General features: G+C 41.5%; 2 gene segments (V, D, J or C); both read right to left on the minus strand.

Moving 5' to 3' along the window:
• Window positions 1-413: 413 nt before the first annotated feature.
• On the minus strand, window positions 414-9,812 carry LOC114684583. The segment is given in 4 exon segments: window positions 414-604; window positions 9,033-9,046; window positions 9,131-9,461; window positions 9,637-9,812. Coding segments are annotated over 4 exon segments (588 nt in total).
• A 6,963-nt stretch (window positions 9,813-16,775) lies between these two features.
• LOC114684594 lies at window positions 16,776-17,426 on the minus strand. The segment is given in 2 exon segments: window positions 16,776-17,113; window positions 17,286-17,426. Coding segments are annotated over 2 exon segments (390 nt in total).
• Between the last annotated feature and the right edge of the window lie 987 nt (window positions 17,427-18,413).

The following is an 18,413-nucleotide window of genomic DNA, read 5'->3' on the forward strand; positions in this document are numbered from 1 at the left end:
TGGGGCTGAGTGTGCCATAGCCTCTTCTTCTCTGAAGCACAGTGAGTTCTGTGAAGCACTGTGACAATCACAATGTGCAGCAGCCAGGCAAAGGGAATGGCATAACTCTATTTCAATTTTTAAAAATGGAAAAACTGTCCTAAATTGTTTGGAGTGACTTGAAACAAGCTTTCTTGTTTTGTGTTTTTTAATGTCTACAGTGCAGTTGGCACTTACCAACTAACGACTGTCAAATGCACTGGAAGGCCTGTGACAAGATGTGGATGGGGCTCCAGGCCCCATGGCAGGTTTGAGGACAGGCTGCAGTGTGTACTTGCAGCACAGAAGTACATGGCAGAGTCTCCAGCTCGGTGGGTATCTGTGATGTGCAGGGAGAGGTGTTTGCCTTTCTTATCCTGTAAAATGATCAGTCTTTACTCCTGCTTTCTTTCCACAGTTGAACGAATGTCAATGGCAAGCTGAGGATGCTCTCCAGGTCCTTGCTTATACAAAGAGAAGTAGTCTGAGGTACTGTCTACATAAGTGCAGTTGATGACCGCGCTGGCTCCCTCCTGGACTCTCAGGGTGGAAGGATGCTGCTCCACCTGCTCACCTTGGCTCACTCCTGTGCAGAAAGATGCAAATGGATGAATGGTTGTCATGTCATCACTGTCCTGGATTCTCTTTATCTAACAGTAACTAGAGTAAACCTGACTAAGTCCCTCCTGGATGTCTCAGAAATGCTCACAGAATATTCTGTGTCCTTAAAATCTTAACTCACCATCCAGCTGCAGCCACAAGGTTATGAATAAAGGGGGGAAATGTGTTTTCATTGTTCTTACAATTAAATTAAGATCCAGTGTAGATCGTGATGACTAGCAGGTCAGCTACAGCAACCAGGGTGTTGTTCTTTCTCAGGAACAATTCTACCTCTTGAGTCATCCACTCAGCCACTAAGAAAAAGGCTGGGCTTCTGCCCTAAGCCTGCACAATCAGCACAAGGAAGTGAATCCTCTGCATTCTCCCCAGCAGCTGAGGTCTACTACCACCTTGTGATTGTATCCTTAGCCAGTGAAGCCTCTGCTCAAATGTTCTTTGACCTGTGAAGTACTCAGACATGTAAAACAGAAATACATTGTATCAAGTGCCTTCTAGTACTGAGATATCAAGTATGGCATTTGCACACAGTGGTGAGGCTGTTTTTGTATTTAGATCTAATGTAGCCTATGTAAATTCTGCATATATATACATGTATAAATGTTGTGTTTCCATATGTGGATGTATATATGTGATGTGTTCATATATAAGTGTGTGTATTTGTGTAACACATTCTGTCTAGAACCATATTTACTAATCCACTCACATATTGCACAATGATCAGATCATTCATCAAGGAACTCCTCCTTTTCTTAGAGACAGATACTTAGGCCAGTATTTGTTTGTGCAGGTTACTGCATATGGGAAAAGGCTCTCATGGGCTTTCAGCTGCAAGAGGACAATGTTCTTTCCATTTCAGTGAGTTCTTGTTGAGAATACAGATATGATGTTTTCATGCATGCATCTTACCTTCTATGGAAGTTGGTCTGGAATCACAACTACACACAGCTACTCTTAGGAACGTTCTCAGAAATCATTTCATCTTGAGGATGGCACCATCCATTTCCCTCACTCACTCCCACAGCATCTAGACTAAATCTAGTAGATTCCCTGGAGAATCTGCAAAATCTTGCAACAAATTCATCTTTCTTCTTTCCTGTGGACCTTCCCAGCAACCCCTGCTCTAGCCCTTTGCCTTTCCTTCCTGGCAACTGTGAAGAGCTACAAACTCTGTCTATCTGGGAACCCAGTGTACACACAGGCTTGGGAAGCAGGAAGGCCATCTTCACTGTCCTTCCTGTCCTCCATTTCAGTTCCCCAGCCCTGGAACAGACCACTTGCCTGTCTTCTCACTTTTCCTCCGTTTACTGAGGACTCAGCAGACTCTTGCTGCATTTCCTTTCCTAACTCACCACCATTGCTTTGTGTCACATATCACTCCTTTCTAAAAGCAGGTAGTTCCCCTCAGTCTCTTAAATGCATTTATAGATAGACCATTGTCATATGTGTACTTCTCTATAGCCAATAAGGCTAAGTTTTAAGTAATAATGCTAAGTTTAAAAAAAAAGAACTCACAAATCCGTTAATTTTCCTGTGAAACAATGGAATCTGAAATCTTCCTCCTTTGCTGAGTGCTGTGGTCTATTTAAATTCTGCAATTAACAGAGCTATTTTAAATCACATGAGGAAAGGCCATCTATTAGAACTCCAAAAGACCTTCATTTGCTTTTGTTCTATGAAACTGTACCAGGATAAATAATAAAATAGTAGTCTTTAGAGGCTAAGCAGATGCTCGGCATGTCATTTGCCTTCTGTGAATCATGAGAACCTGTGTGTTGATCTCCAGTAGCCACATAAGAATTTGATGATGTGGGTACACTTGTAATCTGAGCCCTGGGGAACAGAGACTGGAGAATCTGGAGTCTCACTAATCATTCAGTCTAGTCCAATTGGTGGGCTTCAGGTTCAGTGAGAACCTCTGCCACATAAATGAATAAATAAATAAACAAACACGTAAATGAATGAATGAATGAATGTGGAGAGCAATAGAGGAAGGTACCCAATACCCAATGTTGTGTAACCCATGGTTTACACACACACACACACACACACACACACACACACACACACACACACACACAGAGAGAGAGAGAGAGAGAGAGAGAGAGAGAGAGAAACAGAGACAGAGAGATAGAAGACAGAGAAACAGAGACAGAGAGACAGAGAAGTTACACTAATTAAAAAACCCACTTTTATAAAATCTGATTAGCTTGTAAAAGTCTGACATCAAGTTTTGTTCAGAAGTTGTCCTGTTTTCTCCACACAAAGAACTCTACCTTTTGCGTGTTATAGAAGCTTCTATACCATTGCCCTGAAGTTAAATACTGTGTATTTTTTGTACAAAACAGTCTTATGATAATCTTGCCAGGTCTGTCTCTGTCTCCAGCCTACTACATGTACATGATACATATAACCTGGAAGCACTACAATGAGTGATGTCGATCTGTATGCAGTGAATATGTGTTGCTCTGATTGGCTGATAAATAAAGCTGTTTGGCCAATGGTGAGGCAGAATAGGATTAGGTGGAACATTCTAACTAGAGAGAAAGGAGAAAGATAGAGCAGAGGAGATGCTGATGCTGCCAGCCACTTCCATAAGAAGCAAGATGTAAAAGTACCAGTAAGCTACAAGCCATGTGGCAAAGTATAGATTTATAGGTTAATCTAAGATATAAGAAATGGGTTAATTTAGGATATAAGAACTAAATAACAATAAGCCTGCCAAGGCCATGGTTTAAAAATAATATTAGCCTGTGTGTGTTGCTTTGGGTCCGAGTGGCTGTGGGACCTGCCAGTGAGAGATTTATCCTGACCATTGGCCAGTGAGGACATAGGAAAACTTTCAGCTACATACTTAGGGGCATGTTAAGGCCACATAAATTGGTGGTTGAATTTTTCATTACAGCTGTATCATCATTGAGAACATAGGAGTTCTTAATCTTTCATTTACTCCCATTATCCTAATGGATGAAATGAACCAAAAGGCAATCAGAAGAGAAAGTAGAAACTAGGTCTCTGAAAGAGCTCCAGGTCTCTCTAGGAGTTTAAACAACTGGTCAAGATGAATATCAGGGATGAGTTTCTGGTAACTGAGGTATACTCCTCTGCACATCTCATTGCTGAGTGAAGAAAGGCAGCACATGCCCTGGACTGCAGTTTCTGAGGCTAAGCAGGAGACCATGGGAGCCACAGCAGCCTGGGGAGCTCAGGGAGTGGCACTTTCAGGTAGTGTGGCATTGTTGGAATAGATGTGGCCTTGTTAGAGAAAGTGTGTCACTTTGGAGGCAGGTTTTGAGGTCTCACATATGCTCAATCCAAGCCCAGTGAGTCAAACCACTTCTTAATGTTTTCCGATCAAAATGTAGCCAGCACCATGTCTGCCTGCACATTGCCATGCTAGCTGACATGATGATAATAGAATGAACCTCTGAAAGCAAGCCACTCCTATTAAATGTTTTCCTTATAAGAACTGAGGTGGTCATGGTGTCTCTTCACAGTAATAGAAACCCTAAAACTCCCATGAAGTAAAGAATAACAATGCTACAATCCATAGACCCTGAGAAGCTAAATAATAAGGAAGGCTCAAGGGGGCAGGGGAGATGCATGAATCTCACTGTAAAGGGGAAAGAGAATAGACCATCGCTGGTGGGCAGGGGGAGTGGTCTAGATGGGGCATGGCAACAGGAGGGATCAGGTAGAGAGAGGATGGAGGAAGAGAGTACTATAAGAGTACTAGAATAGGGGGCCATCTGTGGGAAGAGCTATAAACCTAGTGAAATGGAAACTCCCAGGAATATGTGATGGTGAACCTAGCTAAGACTCCTAGTATGGGGGATTCAGAGCTTGAACAAGCCATCTCTTGTAAGTAGGCAGGACTTTTAGTTGAAGGGTTTGGGACACAATATCAGCCACAAAACCTTAGTCGAACAATTTGTCCTTCCTTCAAGATGTGTTGGGCTAAAGTTCACACAGAAATTGTGGGAGTGGTCAACCAATGACTGGTCTAGCATGAGAGCCATACCATGAAGGGAAGCCTACCCTGACACTGCCTGGAGGACCACGGCACAGAGGCTGGATAGCCCAGAGACCTAGAATAGAACAAACATGGCTGGTAAAGAAAAAAAGTCAATGGAATTATTCCTAATGATGTTCTACCATACTCATAGATTGGTGCCTAGCCCAATTGTCATCAGACAGGCTTCACTCAATGACTGATGAAAACAGAGGCAGAGACTCACAGCCAAACATTAGATGGAGCTCAGGGAATGCTGTGGGAGACTGGGAAGAAGGATTGTAGGAGCCAGAGGTATCAAGGACACCACAAGAAAAGTCAACTAATCTGGGCTCAGAGGGGTCCACAGAGAGTGAGTCAGCAACAGGGAGCCTACATGGGTCTGACCTAGGCCCTTTGCATATATGTTAGAGTTGTGTAAATTTCACTGTATTCTTAAAATAAAGGCCAGGTTAACTAAATCTAAGCTATATCTATGGAAAAAAGTTAGAAGTTAGTAGACTGATCTATTCTGGAACAGCTTTGGTCTTCAGATGAGTGTGAGAGAGTCCTAAAAACCTGCACAGGACACACATCTTCAAGAAAGCAGCATTTAGACTGTTCTCATTCTGAGTTTGAATAAACATTAGTGTTGTCCTCATATGCAATTTTATAGATGAAATACAAGTACTAAAATCAGTTTGTTGTTGATAACAACAAGGCATTGAGTGGAAGTGGAGAATAGATAAAACAGAATTTGCTGAAGTAGAGAGCCTCTGTGCTGTTAAGTAATAGGAGTTAAAAGACTCTGAGGAAGCTACAGCTCAGAGAAGATTGTGTTGTATATGTGATGTCAACATAGGTCCAATCACGGGCAATAGCAGACAATGATCCATGTTCCACAAAGTCTCCAAAAAAGAACTGAAGTTGTAGTTCAGTCAGTAGAGGGCAACTCCAAGACCCTGGTTTGGCTGCCAGCATGTATAAACTGGACATGGTGCACACACCTGTAATTCTAGCACTTGGAAAGCTGAGGCAGAAAGATGAGAAATTGACAGACATTTTATATATACAATGAGGTTGAGGTCAGTCTGGATACCTGAAACTGTCTCAAGAAGAAAAAGGAGGAAAAGGAAGAGGAGGAGGTGGGGGAGGAGGAGGAGAAGGAGGAGGAGGAGGAGGAGGAGGAGGAGGAGGAGGAGGTAGAATCTATCTAAACAGGTTATGCTTCATTATCCTAGAGGTTTTTGCTAATTTTTTTTTTATCATTTTGGTGTCTTATCTTTTTCCTTTACTCCTTTCAGCCAGACATCTGTCCAGTAAACTCCACTTCGGTCATCTATGGTGAATACATTCCATAATGCTCATCAGCATCAAATTACAAGTAGTGCTGAGCCACACATACATTGTATTTTTTCTACACATACATATGCACCTATGAAAAGTTTCAACATTTGCACTTGAGGAAAGCACATGCCTTTATTTTTTTGTCATGTCTAAATTGCAGCACCACACAGCACTATGATACCTGAAGAGTCATTCTGATGACATGGATGGCTACTCATTGAAAACAGACCGGTAGCATGGACAGCAGAGACATGCTGGACAAATATGCTTCACATCACTGCTGAGGGATTCTGATTCCACCAAGAACATCGGGTGACTTAAAACAAATGAACTGCTTATTTCTGAAGTTTTCATTTCATATTATATGCCATGACTGAACACAAGCACTTGAAATCTGAAAAAGCTAAACTAGGATGAGGAAGAAGTTCTGTGTACTTGCTGAGTGCCTGACTGCCTGCTGTATAGGAGTGCTGCAGTGTCTTTCTCAACAGGCACAGTTCAACCTAGTCTCAGCACTTCAAAACAGAAAACAGAAGTCTATAAAAGACTCCTGTGCATCTAGACAAGACAATGAGGAAAGAGTGTGGACACTGATTCCTGGTCCAGCCAGAGAAAATCCTGATAGGGAAGATTGAGCTCGTTTCAAACCATGAGTGGATTTCCCAGTCAAAGGATATATATTATAATTCTAGGCACAGGTCATATTAGTGTGGCAAGAGATTGGACCAAGTATGAGTAACAGCCTTAGAAATGTACACTAGAGAAGGTAAGATGGCCCTGGCCTTGAAGCACAGCATGTATCTTCCTAATGTTCACTTGCAAATTCCTATTTGTCAACACTATGGGTCCAGGATAAACAAGCATAATATAGGTAAATGGTTAGATAGATGTTTTCTTTTCTAGTTAAACTTTAGCACGTAGGAGATAATGGTTTAGTTACTTTAAACAATAATCTCTAGCTCATTGAAGTGTGTGTGGAAGATCCACAAACTTCACCTACTCTGAAGCAGCACTGCCCCTCTGTGGACGAATTTGGTCTTCACTCAAGAGCATCTTGAGCTTAGAAGCTCAGGCCTTGAAGAAAGAAAGGCGTTGCATCTTTTTCTGGAGCCAGTGTTTTTGATTTGGAGTTTCTTGTCTTTGTTTGGTCAGTTATGGCAGAGTTGTCTTTACTCCCCCTCCAGTCTTTTCTTTACACATCATCAAAATTCCTAATCTTTCTATCTTGTCTAAAAATACTCAGTTTTAAAAAATGGTAGAAGCCCTTCATAAGAAATGAGGAATAGTCAATGCATATTAGTCACAATCAGGCTTCTAAACTAAGCAGATGGTTGTATTTGACATGAGTCATATCTTTTTGACCCCTCTCATAGAACACTTATACATATGGTGATTATTAAGCCATAAACATTTTTTTCACTAAATATTTTATTATTACCTTTATTTTTTGGCATTATAATATAATCACATCAATTCCTCCTTCCAAAACCTCTGATATATTCCCTTATGCTGTCTTTCAAATTTATGCCTATTCTTTCATTAATCGTTGTACGTGTATATACATCTTTATTCCTACATACATAAATACAAACTCTTTGGTCTATATAACGTTATTTGTAAGTACATTTTCAGGGGTGAAAAATCAGTATGAATAGCCAGTTGGTGTGTTCTTCTCTGGGAAATATTGTGTCTCCCCCTGCCACATTCCTTAGTTGCCCGTACTTCCTTGTCTAGAATGGGGGCTTTGTGCACTTTTATCCATCTACTTTAGCATGTCTATTGTGTTACCGTTATTCAGCTCATGCTTAGGCAGTCATGTTTGTGAGTCTTCATGAGTGTAGCTTCTGATATTCTTAGGAGACACAATTTCACAGCAAACTCCCTCATCTTCAGGCTCTTACCATATTCCCTTTCCTTTTTTCAGTGTTTCCAGAGCCTTAGGTGCAGGAGTTAGATTATAGACATCCTCATTGGGAATAGACTACCACTCTCCGTCTTGATTGGTTGTGGCTTTCTGCAATGGCCTCCATCTGTTAGTAAAATCATGGATCTTGGAGGAGAACCTACAACCACCACTTTACTAAACCAGCACAATCCCTAACTACATTCTAATCATTTGTCCTTATCACACACACATATTCCTGTGCACAGGGTCTGCTCATCTGGCTCATTTCAGAATGAGTCATTCATTCTCTTTTATTGAGTTGTAAGACTCTTTACATCATCTCCTTAAAGTCAGTTGAACAAGATATATGTTTGAGGACTTTCTCATAGCCGTTGTTCTCTTTACTTTCTTAAAGATGTTCAGATCTCTGCCTGGAAAAGTTCAAAGCAAGATGAGTAAAGATAAATATATGAAAAGGTAACTCAGGATAATGAATTAGAAGATTCAATAGTTTTGGCTTTCTCTGAAGTCTTTTATAAATTCAATTAAATTGCACTAAAACTCCAAGCACCATTTTTTTAAAAAAAAAAAAATTGATGAATTGAATGATTGGACACTAGCTCACAGTAGGTGGCATTATTCTATGGGAAAGTGTCCTGGGTCACATAAGAAAGCTTCTTAAGTGTGAATCTGTGAGTGAGCTAGCAACAGAGTTACCCCATGATTCCTGTTGTAATCTGTTTGAGTTCCTACCTTCATAACCACCAATGATGGACTATGACTTGGAAGTGAAAACTAAGTAAATCCTTCCACCTTCTCAGTAGCTTTTTCTCAGAGTTTCATTATAGCTACAGAAAGGAAACAGAGCATCCAGCTGTCTGCACATTCTGTGTCTTCCGTGACTTGATGTTCTTGGTATGCTACAGTTTGTTTTCTGCTCACTGACCCTAACCCTGTCCACAGCAGCGTCACCTGGAAGCATCTGTCTTTCATTCCCTTTTTCCTCATCCTTTGTGAGTTCAACACACTGTGGCTTAAATGATCACATTGATTCAATATTCCCTTCAGCTCCTTTATTAGTTCTAAGATGGACATTTGTGCTTTGTGAGGCAGTATCTATTGAGAAATGAAGACATATGCCGATGTCCTGAACCTACAAGGCCAAAAGCTTACCTGAGGTTGCAAGTCTACCAACACAGGAAACACATATTAAACGAGGCATGAAATTCTGTGGTGGTTTCCTGATGTCTTATGACTGGGAAGGGCCACACCCACTCAGCTGAAGGTTTGTGTACTGGCTGCAGGTGTGTGGGGAGCACTGTGGATCCCTAGCACAGAAATAAGTGCCAGAGTCTGTGGTCTGAGAGGAAGAAATGTACAGAGAACTTCGATATTCGTTAACTACTGTTGTAGACGTCAGTCTTCCACTCTGCTTTGTTCCAGAAGGATTGGAAAGCAGGCTGATGAGGCGTCCCCCAGGACTTTGGTGAAACCACTGCATTTGGTATAAAGTGGTGGAAAAGTTGCACTGCAGCTCTGCACGCTCCCCCTCCTGCAGAACCAAGGACACAGGACTCTGCTCCACTTGTTGACCTTTCACCCCTGGTTAGAAACAGAGAAAGAGACACAGATGGGGTCACTGAGCATCCACAGAACCCTGAACACACCCCATGTCCTCTGAGAAGGTGGGAGCTCTGCAGGACTCCTGGTCTGCTTCCCCACCCTCCATGGGCTGACAGAATCCTCTCTGTCCCTGAATGTGGACAGCCAGACTCACAGCAAACCTGGGTGCACAGCAGCCCCAGCAGAGAGCACAGCAGCCTTTTCATGGTGCTTGTCTGGCTGCTGGAGACAGAAGCAAGGAGCCAAGCCCTGGGCTGTGGTGTCAGGATGGCTGTTGAATGTCCCTCCTCCTGCAACCAGTCAGCTCCACCCAGGAACCCTGCCAGGCCAGACACTGCAGAGTTCCCTCCCAGCCTTCTGAGCCTGAGGCTCCTCTCAAACCAGACCTGTCTGAGAGTCTGGGTGGAGTGCAGTGGGTGGGGAAAGAAACATTTTGAGATGACCCTGGGATTGTATGGAGTTAGAGACCCTGGAAGCAGAAGAAGACCAGCTGCTCCCCAAAAGAAGAAGCATCAGCCCCCACAGAGCCTGGCACTCTCAGAGCAGCAACAGCCAAAGTTTTGAGGTTTTTTTTTCATTATTAATTCATTATTAATTTTTAAATTTATTTTACATACAAACCAGAGTTTCCCCTACCCCCTCTCCTTCGTTCCCTCTGCCAACCTCCTTTCTACTGCTCCACCCCCATCCACTCCTCAGAGGTAGATTTTTGGAGTTCAGAAATGCAAGTTAACATTCCATTTTGGTCCCTAACCAGTAAGATAGAGTGTACTTTTATTAACAAATAGGACAGTTACTCTGATGTGATCATTACATGTTCTATGCCTTTATATTTTATTCTTCTCTCATATATTATATTCTAATGGCAGTTTCCCTCCCTCTCCTCCCAGACTCTCTCGCTCCATCTCCCATCTCTCCCAGATCCAAAATCCTTCTTTTCCTTCAGAAAAGAGTAGGCCTCCTAGGGACATCCACCAAAAACTGTTGTGGGATAGTTGATCACAGTGTATGAAGATATGTTGCTGTTTTACTTCATCTGCCTCAGGTGCCTTCTGACAGGTTTAATAATTTTTTTTATTTTTAATAAAAAATAAAAAATATTGATTTCAACAGCCAATACCTAGGTATGAAAGGATAGGCAGGAATTCTGGGCACTAAAGAACTCTGGGAAGAAACTGAGGCAGGGGATTCACAAGTGAGACATGACGGGAGTCAGATATATGGAATGCAGGAGAGGTATTGTTTCACGTGGCAAAATGTAGAATAATATAAATGAGTTAAGTTATAAGAGCTAATTGGGAACAAGCCCTAGCTAAGGCCAAGATTTCATACTTAATAAGAAGTCTCCTTGTCATTATTTGGGAGCTGATAGTCCAAAGAAAGACCTGTTATGAAATATGGCATAATAAACTACAATAAGACCAGGCAAATACCACCACACATCAAGCCTGGAAAAGGCAACCCAGTAAGATGTAAAGGGTCCCACAAGCAGGCAAAAGAGCCAGAGCCAACCTCCTTTCCCACTCTTAGGAATCCACAAGAAGACCAAGGCACTCAGCCATAACATATGCAGAAGACCTAGGTCAGACCCCTACAGGCTCCCTAATCTCAGCAAGCCAACATGAGTCCCAGTAAGTTGATTTGTAGGCCATGTACTCCTAGTGTCCCTGAACAATCTGGTTCCTCCCATACCTATTCCCTCTTCTCTGCAGGACTCCCTTATCTCTGTGCAGTGTTGACTGTGGGACTATGTATCTGCTCCCATTAGCAACTGAACAAAGTCCCTCTGGTCTCTTTGAAGATGATTCTGCTAGGCTCCATCCAGTACCAGATGTGTATTTTTTTTTTGCTGTTTTTTGTGTACAAAAATATGAATCATTCTTAAGAGACTCTGTGGTCTTTGATTTCAGATCTTTCTTCCTTTACAAAGATAAATATGAGTACTAAAGCATTTTATTTTAAATCAGTGCTTTGTTTCCAGTGCTGAGATGGATCAAAACCTTGACCACCTTTCCCATATTTCATAATAATTACCAGAGAACCTAACTCCAAGTGAGTGACTACACCATGTCCTCAGGATTTAAGCAAAGTGGAATGGCAGATGAGAGTGGACACTAAGGGAGAAGGTTTTCTACTCAGTGTGTAGCAAGAGAGGAGCTGCCTCTTAGGGCAGCACCAGCAGAGGTCCAAGAGCTATAGTTCTTGAACAGCCTCATTAAGTGAAGGCTGTTCAAGATTGTGATGATTTGAATAAGAATGGACCCCCATAGGCTCATATATCCTGAATGTTTATTTCCCAGTTGATAGACTGTTTAGAAAGGATAAGGAGGTGTGACCCTGTCAAAGGGGGTGTGTCACTGGTGGTAGGCTCTGTAATCCTAAAGCCCAAGTAAGACCCAGTTTCTCCCTCTTTCTGAATGTTGCTTGTGTTCAGATAGAAGCTCTCATTTACTGCTCCAGGGACATGCATGACGGCCTGCTATTATGCTCCCCACCATGATGGTCATGGATTCTGTTTCTCAAACTGTAATCAAGCCCTCAATTAAATGCTTTCTCCTACAAGTTGTCTTGGTCATGGTGTGTCTTCATAACAATAAAAAAGTAACTGAGACCACAAGTTAGGTTAAACCTAGGTAATATGAACCAAAAAGAGAATGTATCTAAATTACTTGTGGAGTGAGACTGAAGCAGACTTTTTTTTATTTAAAATTTTTTTCATTTTACATACCATCCACAGTTTCCCCTCCTTTCTCTTCTCTTACCCCCCCCCAACTCTCACTCATCCAACCCCCATCCTCAGAGTGGGTAAGGCCTTCTTTGGATAGTCAACAAAGTCTGGCATACTAAGTTGAGGCAGGGACTGGCCCCTCCACACTGCATCAAGGCTGAGTAAGGTATCCCACCATAGGGAATAGGCTCCAAAAATCCAGTTCCCATTGTGAAATGCTCAGCACTCTGGACTTTGAAACAGATTTTTAAAGACTAGAGTCTATGTTCCTTATTTGGATCATAAATTTGTAGAGTAATAACAAGATTGTTGGAGAATATAAATCACTGCATTTTCTAAGACCACTCATTCGAGATAAATCCCATGTCAGGGTTTTCCTTGAGTTGTTTTCTGTGAGAGATCCTCCATTTGGTCAGAAAACAGTAGTCTAGGGGATTAAAGCCTGGTTGTCTGTGGCAATGACTTCCATCCTATCCTGTCAGAATATACACAGATTATTAACTTTCTAGGAATTTGACCTGAGATGTGCTGCTGATTTTCAGGAGGCGGGGTAAACCCCACTCAGAGAAGGCACACAGCCCTCCCTCCCAGGCCACTCCCTCAGCCTCCTACACCCTGGGTTTGTGTGCAGCTTCCCCTGCAGTCCCCTCACTGTGTCACTCAGAGCACAGTAGTACAGGGCAGAGTCTGCCAGCTGCACTGAGGACTTCTGCAGGTGGAAGGAGCTGCTGCTCTTCTGGAGAGTGGCCTGGAACCCTTGGTGCTCTGTCCTCTGGTTGTCTGTGAAGCTCTTCAGGAGTAGCTGAGGGGCTTTGTTGGGATATTGCACATACCAGAAAAGGGTAGGTATTGAGTAAGTAGTCTGATAGGTGCAGTTCATCATCACAGGCAACCCCTCTGTGACAGTAACCAGGCCTTCTGTCTGGGTCACTGAGTCTCCATTGCTCCTCCCTGAAAACAAACAAACAAACAAACAAACAAACAAATAAATAAATAAATAAATAAGTAGAAATCATTTATGTGAGGAAGAAGACAAAGACTTCCATAGCTCTAAGAAAATGACATCATCATCACTTAGGAAAAGTAACTTACTGAGCATTAAGAGGAGCAGCAGAACTGAGCAGGTGTCAGGAAGCATGTTCATAGAAGAAAATGACACTTGGTTCTTCAGTGCACCAAACTCACAGGACAAGTCTCCTTATTGAAACTTCTCACTCATAAACAAGGACCTCCTTCTGCAGAGTGACTGTCATGTGAAGCCACCACCTGGATGCAGACATTAACCACATCTGAAGAGGCAGCGCCCTCTGCTGATTGCTCTTCAAACTGCACCACAGGTGTCTGCAAAACACATTGAGAATAAACCTAAAACCTCACACAAAGGAGGCAGGACACAAGTTCACTGCCTAGATGCCCATCAAGAGATGGATAGATAATGGAAATGTGGGATATTTCTACAATGAAATATTACTCATCTATTAAGTTATAAATTTCACAGGTAAACTTATGGAGCTAGAAAAACAATCATCTTGAGTGAGGTAACCCCAACTATAAACAACAAATATAGTATGTATTCTCTGACATTTGGATTCTAGCTTTTGAGCCTTTAATAGGCTTGCTACAATCTGTATACCCGCAGAAGTCAGGGATACAATAGGAGAGAAGGAAAGATTTCCTGAATAGGTGAAAAATAGAATAGATAGTAAAGAGATGGGGTTGGAGGGGTGGAATAGGAGGATTAAACAGAAAGGAAGAGGGAACAGAGAATAAGGGAGGAGATATGGAGAGAGAAAGCACAAACTAAGCACATTCTGAGAGGTCATATAGAAACCTACTACAGGAGAAGCTTCTTTATATATATTTATATATATATTATAATATATATTATATCCTTAATATAATGCACATGTATTATATAAATCAATGAAATAGCCAAATAAAAGGGAAACAAAGTACCAACCAGACATTTCCTACCAACAAGTAAAAATTCCAGTGCCAAGAAAAGTGTCATCTGAGTTGTTGGCCAAAGGAGACCCATGGAAATTTTCAACAACTCAGGCTATTACCAAGGCTATTGGTTGCTCTCTATGAATTGATGGTAAAGTACTATTGTTGTAGACAATATGTACAAATCTCATTGAACATGAAGAAATTGAGCTGGTTCCTAAATAAAGCCTTTAGTCCTATGAACTTGTGTCCATGGTTCAGGAAGATACTCTGAATGATACCAGAGGAGAAAGGTAAACACCAACCCAGCTATAAATTCTTTGATCTACAATGGTGAACTCCATACATAATACAATGTTATGATAATGGCACAAGTGATATTGGTGTGACCAATCACATTCTGAATGGGCTTAAGGCCCACTCCATGAGGTAGAATCCATGCCTGATACTGCTCCAGTAACCAAGAACCTGAGACTAGATAGGCTATGGACCTAAGGGAAAACCAAATATCATTATCCTCTAAACATACATAGAAGTATAATGACTTCTAACGACTTTCTGCTATACCCATAGATCAATGTTTTGTTTAGACATCATCATGGAAGCTTCTACTTGCAGTAGATGGGAACAAACCCATAGATCCACAACTCCTCAACTGGAAAATATATAGAGAATGAGAGACCTTTTCTCCATTAAACTCCTTCCCTCAGGATTCTGGGAATGTTATAGAAGAAGCAGCAGAAAGTGTCTAAGAGCCAGTGGGGATGAAAGGCAGTAAGGAAATAAAGCCCTCCAGACATGAGACTGACTCACATAAGAACTCACATAAGAGATGGTGGCAACACGCAAAGTCCCACACTGGTCCTGTACAGATGGATTCCTAGTGCTGAGAAGGGGAAGTGGACATCATCCCCCACACCTAACCAAGAACCTATCTCCAATTGAAAACTGCTCACAAGAGGAAATTTAGTTTTTACCAACAGCAGTTCACTGGGTATACAAACCACACTTTAGGGTAGGTCTCATGCCCAGCAAATGAACTCAGTTGTATTTTTTGTTCTTTTGCTTAATTTTAGGTCTCTTAATGCTTTCTGTGGGTCACTATTTAGCACATTTACCCTTGTTTATATCATTTCCAATTTTGTGGATTTATATTTTTTATGTGTACATACGTCTTTGCATGTACATGATCTTCTCATGCTTTTTATTTATTTTTTTCTGTTTGTTTTATTTTTGTTTGTTTGTTTTCTTCCCTGTTTTCTAAAAAGAAAGTGTGGAGTTAGATATGTGCAGAGGTAAGGACAGGCCTATAAAGGTACAAGAAGCTTAAAGAACAAATTGATTGAACCAGAAGAGAAAGTTCCCTTGACACCTAATAATCATACACTAAACACACAGAAGAAGGAAAGAATATTGAAAGCACAAAGGAAAAATGCCAAGTAACATACAAAGGCAGATCAAGTAGAATTACACCCTGTCAGTAATTCGTACTGCAGAAGCTGTCACTTCTAATGTCACCACTTCCAGCCATGCTCACATGGATCTTATTGACAATTAGGAGTTATCATCTGAGAAGCATAGATAATCTATATATGAAGCAGATGTACTTGCAATGGGGATGAAGCTGAATGAATCACAAGGGGTCAGTGAATTTGTGAAGCGCTAGAAAGTAAATGTTTTAGTCACTCCAGCCACTGTTGTATCCAATCAGCTGCTGTTTCAACGTGAAAACACAATGGACAGAAAAACTGTGAATGAGTGAGCATGGCTGGGTTCCAGTTCCTCACAGAGGCAAGGGGCAGGCCAGAGTTTTCAACTGTGGAATATAATCTGTCAACCCTCGGGAAACAGCAGTTGTATGGATCGTGTTTAATTATTGTTTAATGAATTAGTCCCCTAGTATGTGACCTTTAGGAGGGTCCCACTTTTACTTTTGAAAGCGATGTTTTAATGAAAGCAATGTTTTCTGCACATATATATGACATTATAGATGTATAAATATTTTGGTAGAATTAATTGCTGCAAATATTATTGTGATATAAATTGCAAATGTATTTCCCTCGTTTGCCATTTATCTTTTGGCTCTGATCATTTTTATGTGAAATATTTGTTTTATATTGCATAATTGAATGCATTATATTTTTAAAATGATCAAGACATTGTAGAAATGATGTCATGATTTAGTAATAAGATTTGCTTATCTTGAATTTCTACAACTTAATCTATCAGATCTTCAAATTTAATTCTCTTATCACCTTCATATTGAAGAGATTAGCTGGGTATGTTTGTATCATGCTCTCTAAACAAAGGATGGAAACACTTGCTTTAAACTTTCAGCTTTGAGAAATGATCCAAATAATTCTGGAATGTGTAAGAGAAGTTTATATTTCATGACATTAGCACAAGCATTTGATAAATAAAGTGTTCATTTTAGTCACGCTGGCTGATGTTTCTGAATATTTAAGCTTCTCCAAGTCAGTGTCATGTCAATCTGAACTTAGCCATGAATTTCTGCTGTGGTAATTTTGGGTTTCCTCACAACTTCTCTGTAATTGGTGGAGATCTGATAAAGACACAGCTGTGCAAAGCCTCCTGCAGAGTCTGCCTGTGGCAGGGCTTTAGCTGAATACACAGTTGCAGTTTGAGGCCAGCCTGCAGGCTTGCTGGGAGCACTGTGCATCAGAAGCACAGAGATAGGTGCCTGAGTCCTCCAGCTGGGCATCTCTGATGTGCAGTGTGCTGTAGCGCTCCCTGGAGTTGAATGTTGACTTTAACCTCCCATTCTCCTTTGTTCCTGAAGTCAGGTAAAAAAGATTGATGAGGCTGCCCCCAGGATTCTGTCGGAACCACTGCATATATGTCACGGTGATAGAAAAATTGCATCTCAGGGCAGAACTGGTTCCCTCATGGAGACACAGGGCTGAAGGACTCTGCTCCACCTCAAATCCTTTCACCCCTGTTGGGAAACAAAAGCAAACCAGAATCAGTGAGAAGTTTTCACCCACACCTGTCTAATACTCCAGGAGACACCATGAGGTGACTGCACAGGAGCTTTGGGTTGGCTCATCCCCCTCCACCACTGACATTTCTGGAGAATCCCTAAAGCAACTTAGGTGAGCACAACTCACAGCAAATCCGCACCCACAGAATCCCCAGCACAGCTCCCAGTTTCCTCTCCATGGCCCCTTTCCAATTGCTGTGGTGTCTTCTCTCCAGCTCTGAGGGGTGGTGTCAATTCTTGTGCCCAGACACACTTGTGCTTACACACAAAAGTTTCTCTCCAAGTTGCTGAATGTTCTCTTTCATCTGAACAAGAAACTCCACCCACCTTCACCTCACCACTCTGCAAAATAACTGCTCCACAACTATGGAGAACAATATGCAGATCCCAGAACACTATATTTCTAAGGTAACATTCCATATAAGGGGAGTTTGGGGAAATGTGTGAGGGAGGGGAATTCATAAATGCAGAATACTGGTGTGAACACTGATTGTTCCAGGGAGTTAGAAGAGCTTTGCAAAATCCTAGCAAGATTGGTTTGACCTTTTTTGTAAAAGAATTACATACAATATATTCTAATCACGGTTTCCCATCTCCAAACTCCTCCTAGATCTTTTCTATCTCCTCACCCTCCTGACAACATGCCCTTTAGTTCTCATTTGCTCCCTCTCTGTCTCTCTCTCTTTCTCCCTCTCCCTCCCTCCCTCCCTCTCTTCCTTTCTCCCCCTCTCTCTTCCTCTCTCTCTCTTCCTCTCTCTCTTTCTCTCTCTCTCTCTCTCTCTCTCTCTCTCTCTCTCACTCTCTCTCTTTCATCTCTCTCTCAAACAGGCAAACAAGCACATCAAAATTAAAACATAATAATATCAAGAAACACACAACCAAACCCATAAAATACAATACAAGTAAATATGAAATACAGACAAAAGACCAATAAAACCAAAAAGGAAAGAGAAAAAACAAACTAAGCAGTATGATACAAATGAACCATTGGGTTCCTTCTCAGTCTGTACTGGCCAACAACTACTGGGCTTGAGATCACCCTTCAATATAGCTGATATACTGAATGAGAAAGTCCTGCACCTTAAGTCACACAGTGGGACAAATCAGCATGCAGTACACTATAAGGGGTAAGAATTTCTTGAAATTGTCAGATCATCATGTGCATACAAAATGTTCCCAAGGACAGTTTTATTGATCATAAGAAAAGCAAGACATGCCCGTGTTTTCACCATGATTTACTTTCCGTTTTCTCGCA

This window comes from Peromyscus leucopus, chromosome 9, assembly GCF_004664715.2.
Source record: "Peromyscus leucopus breed LL Stock chromosome 9, UCI_PerLeu_2.1, whole genome shotgun sequence".
NCBI lineage: Eukaryota > Metazoa > Chordata > Mammalia > Rodentia > Cricetidae > Peromyscus > Peromyscus leucopus.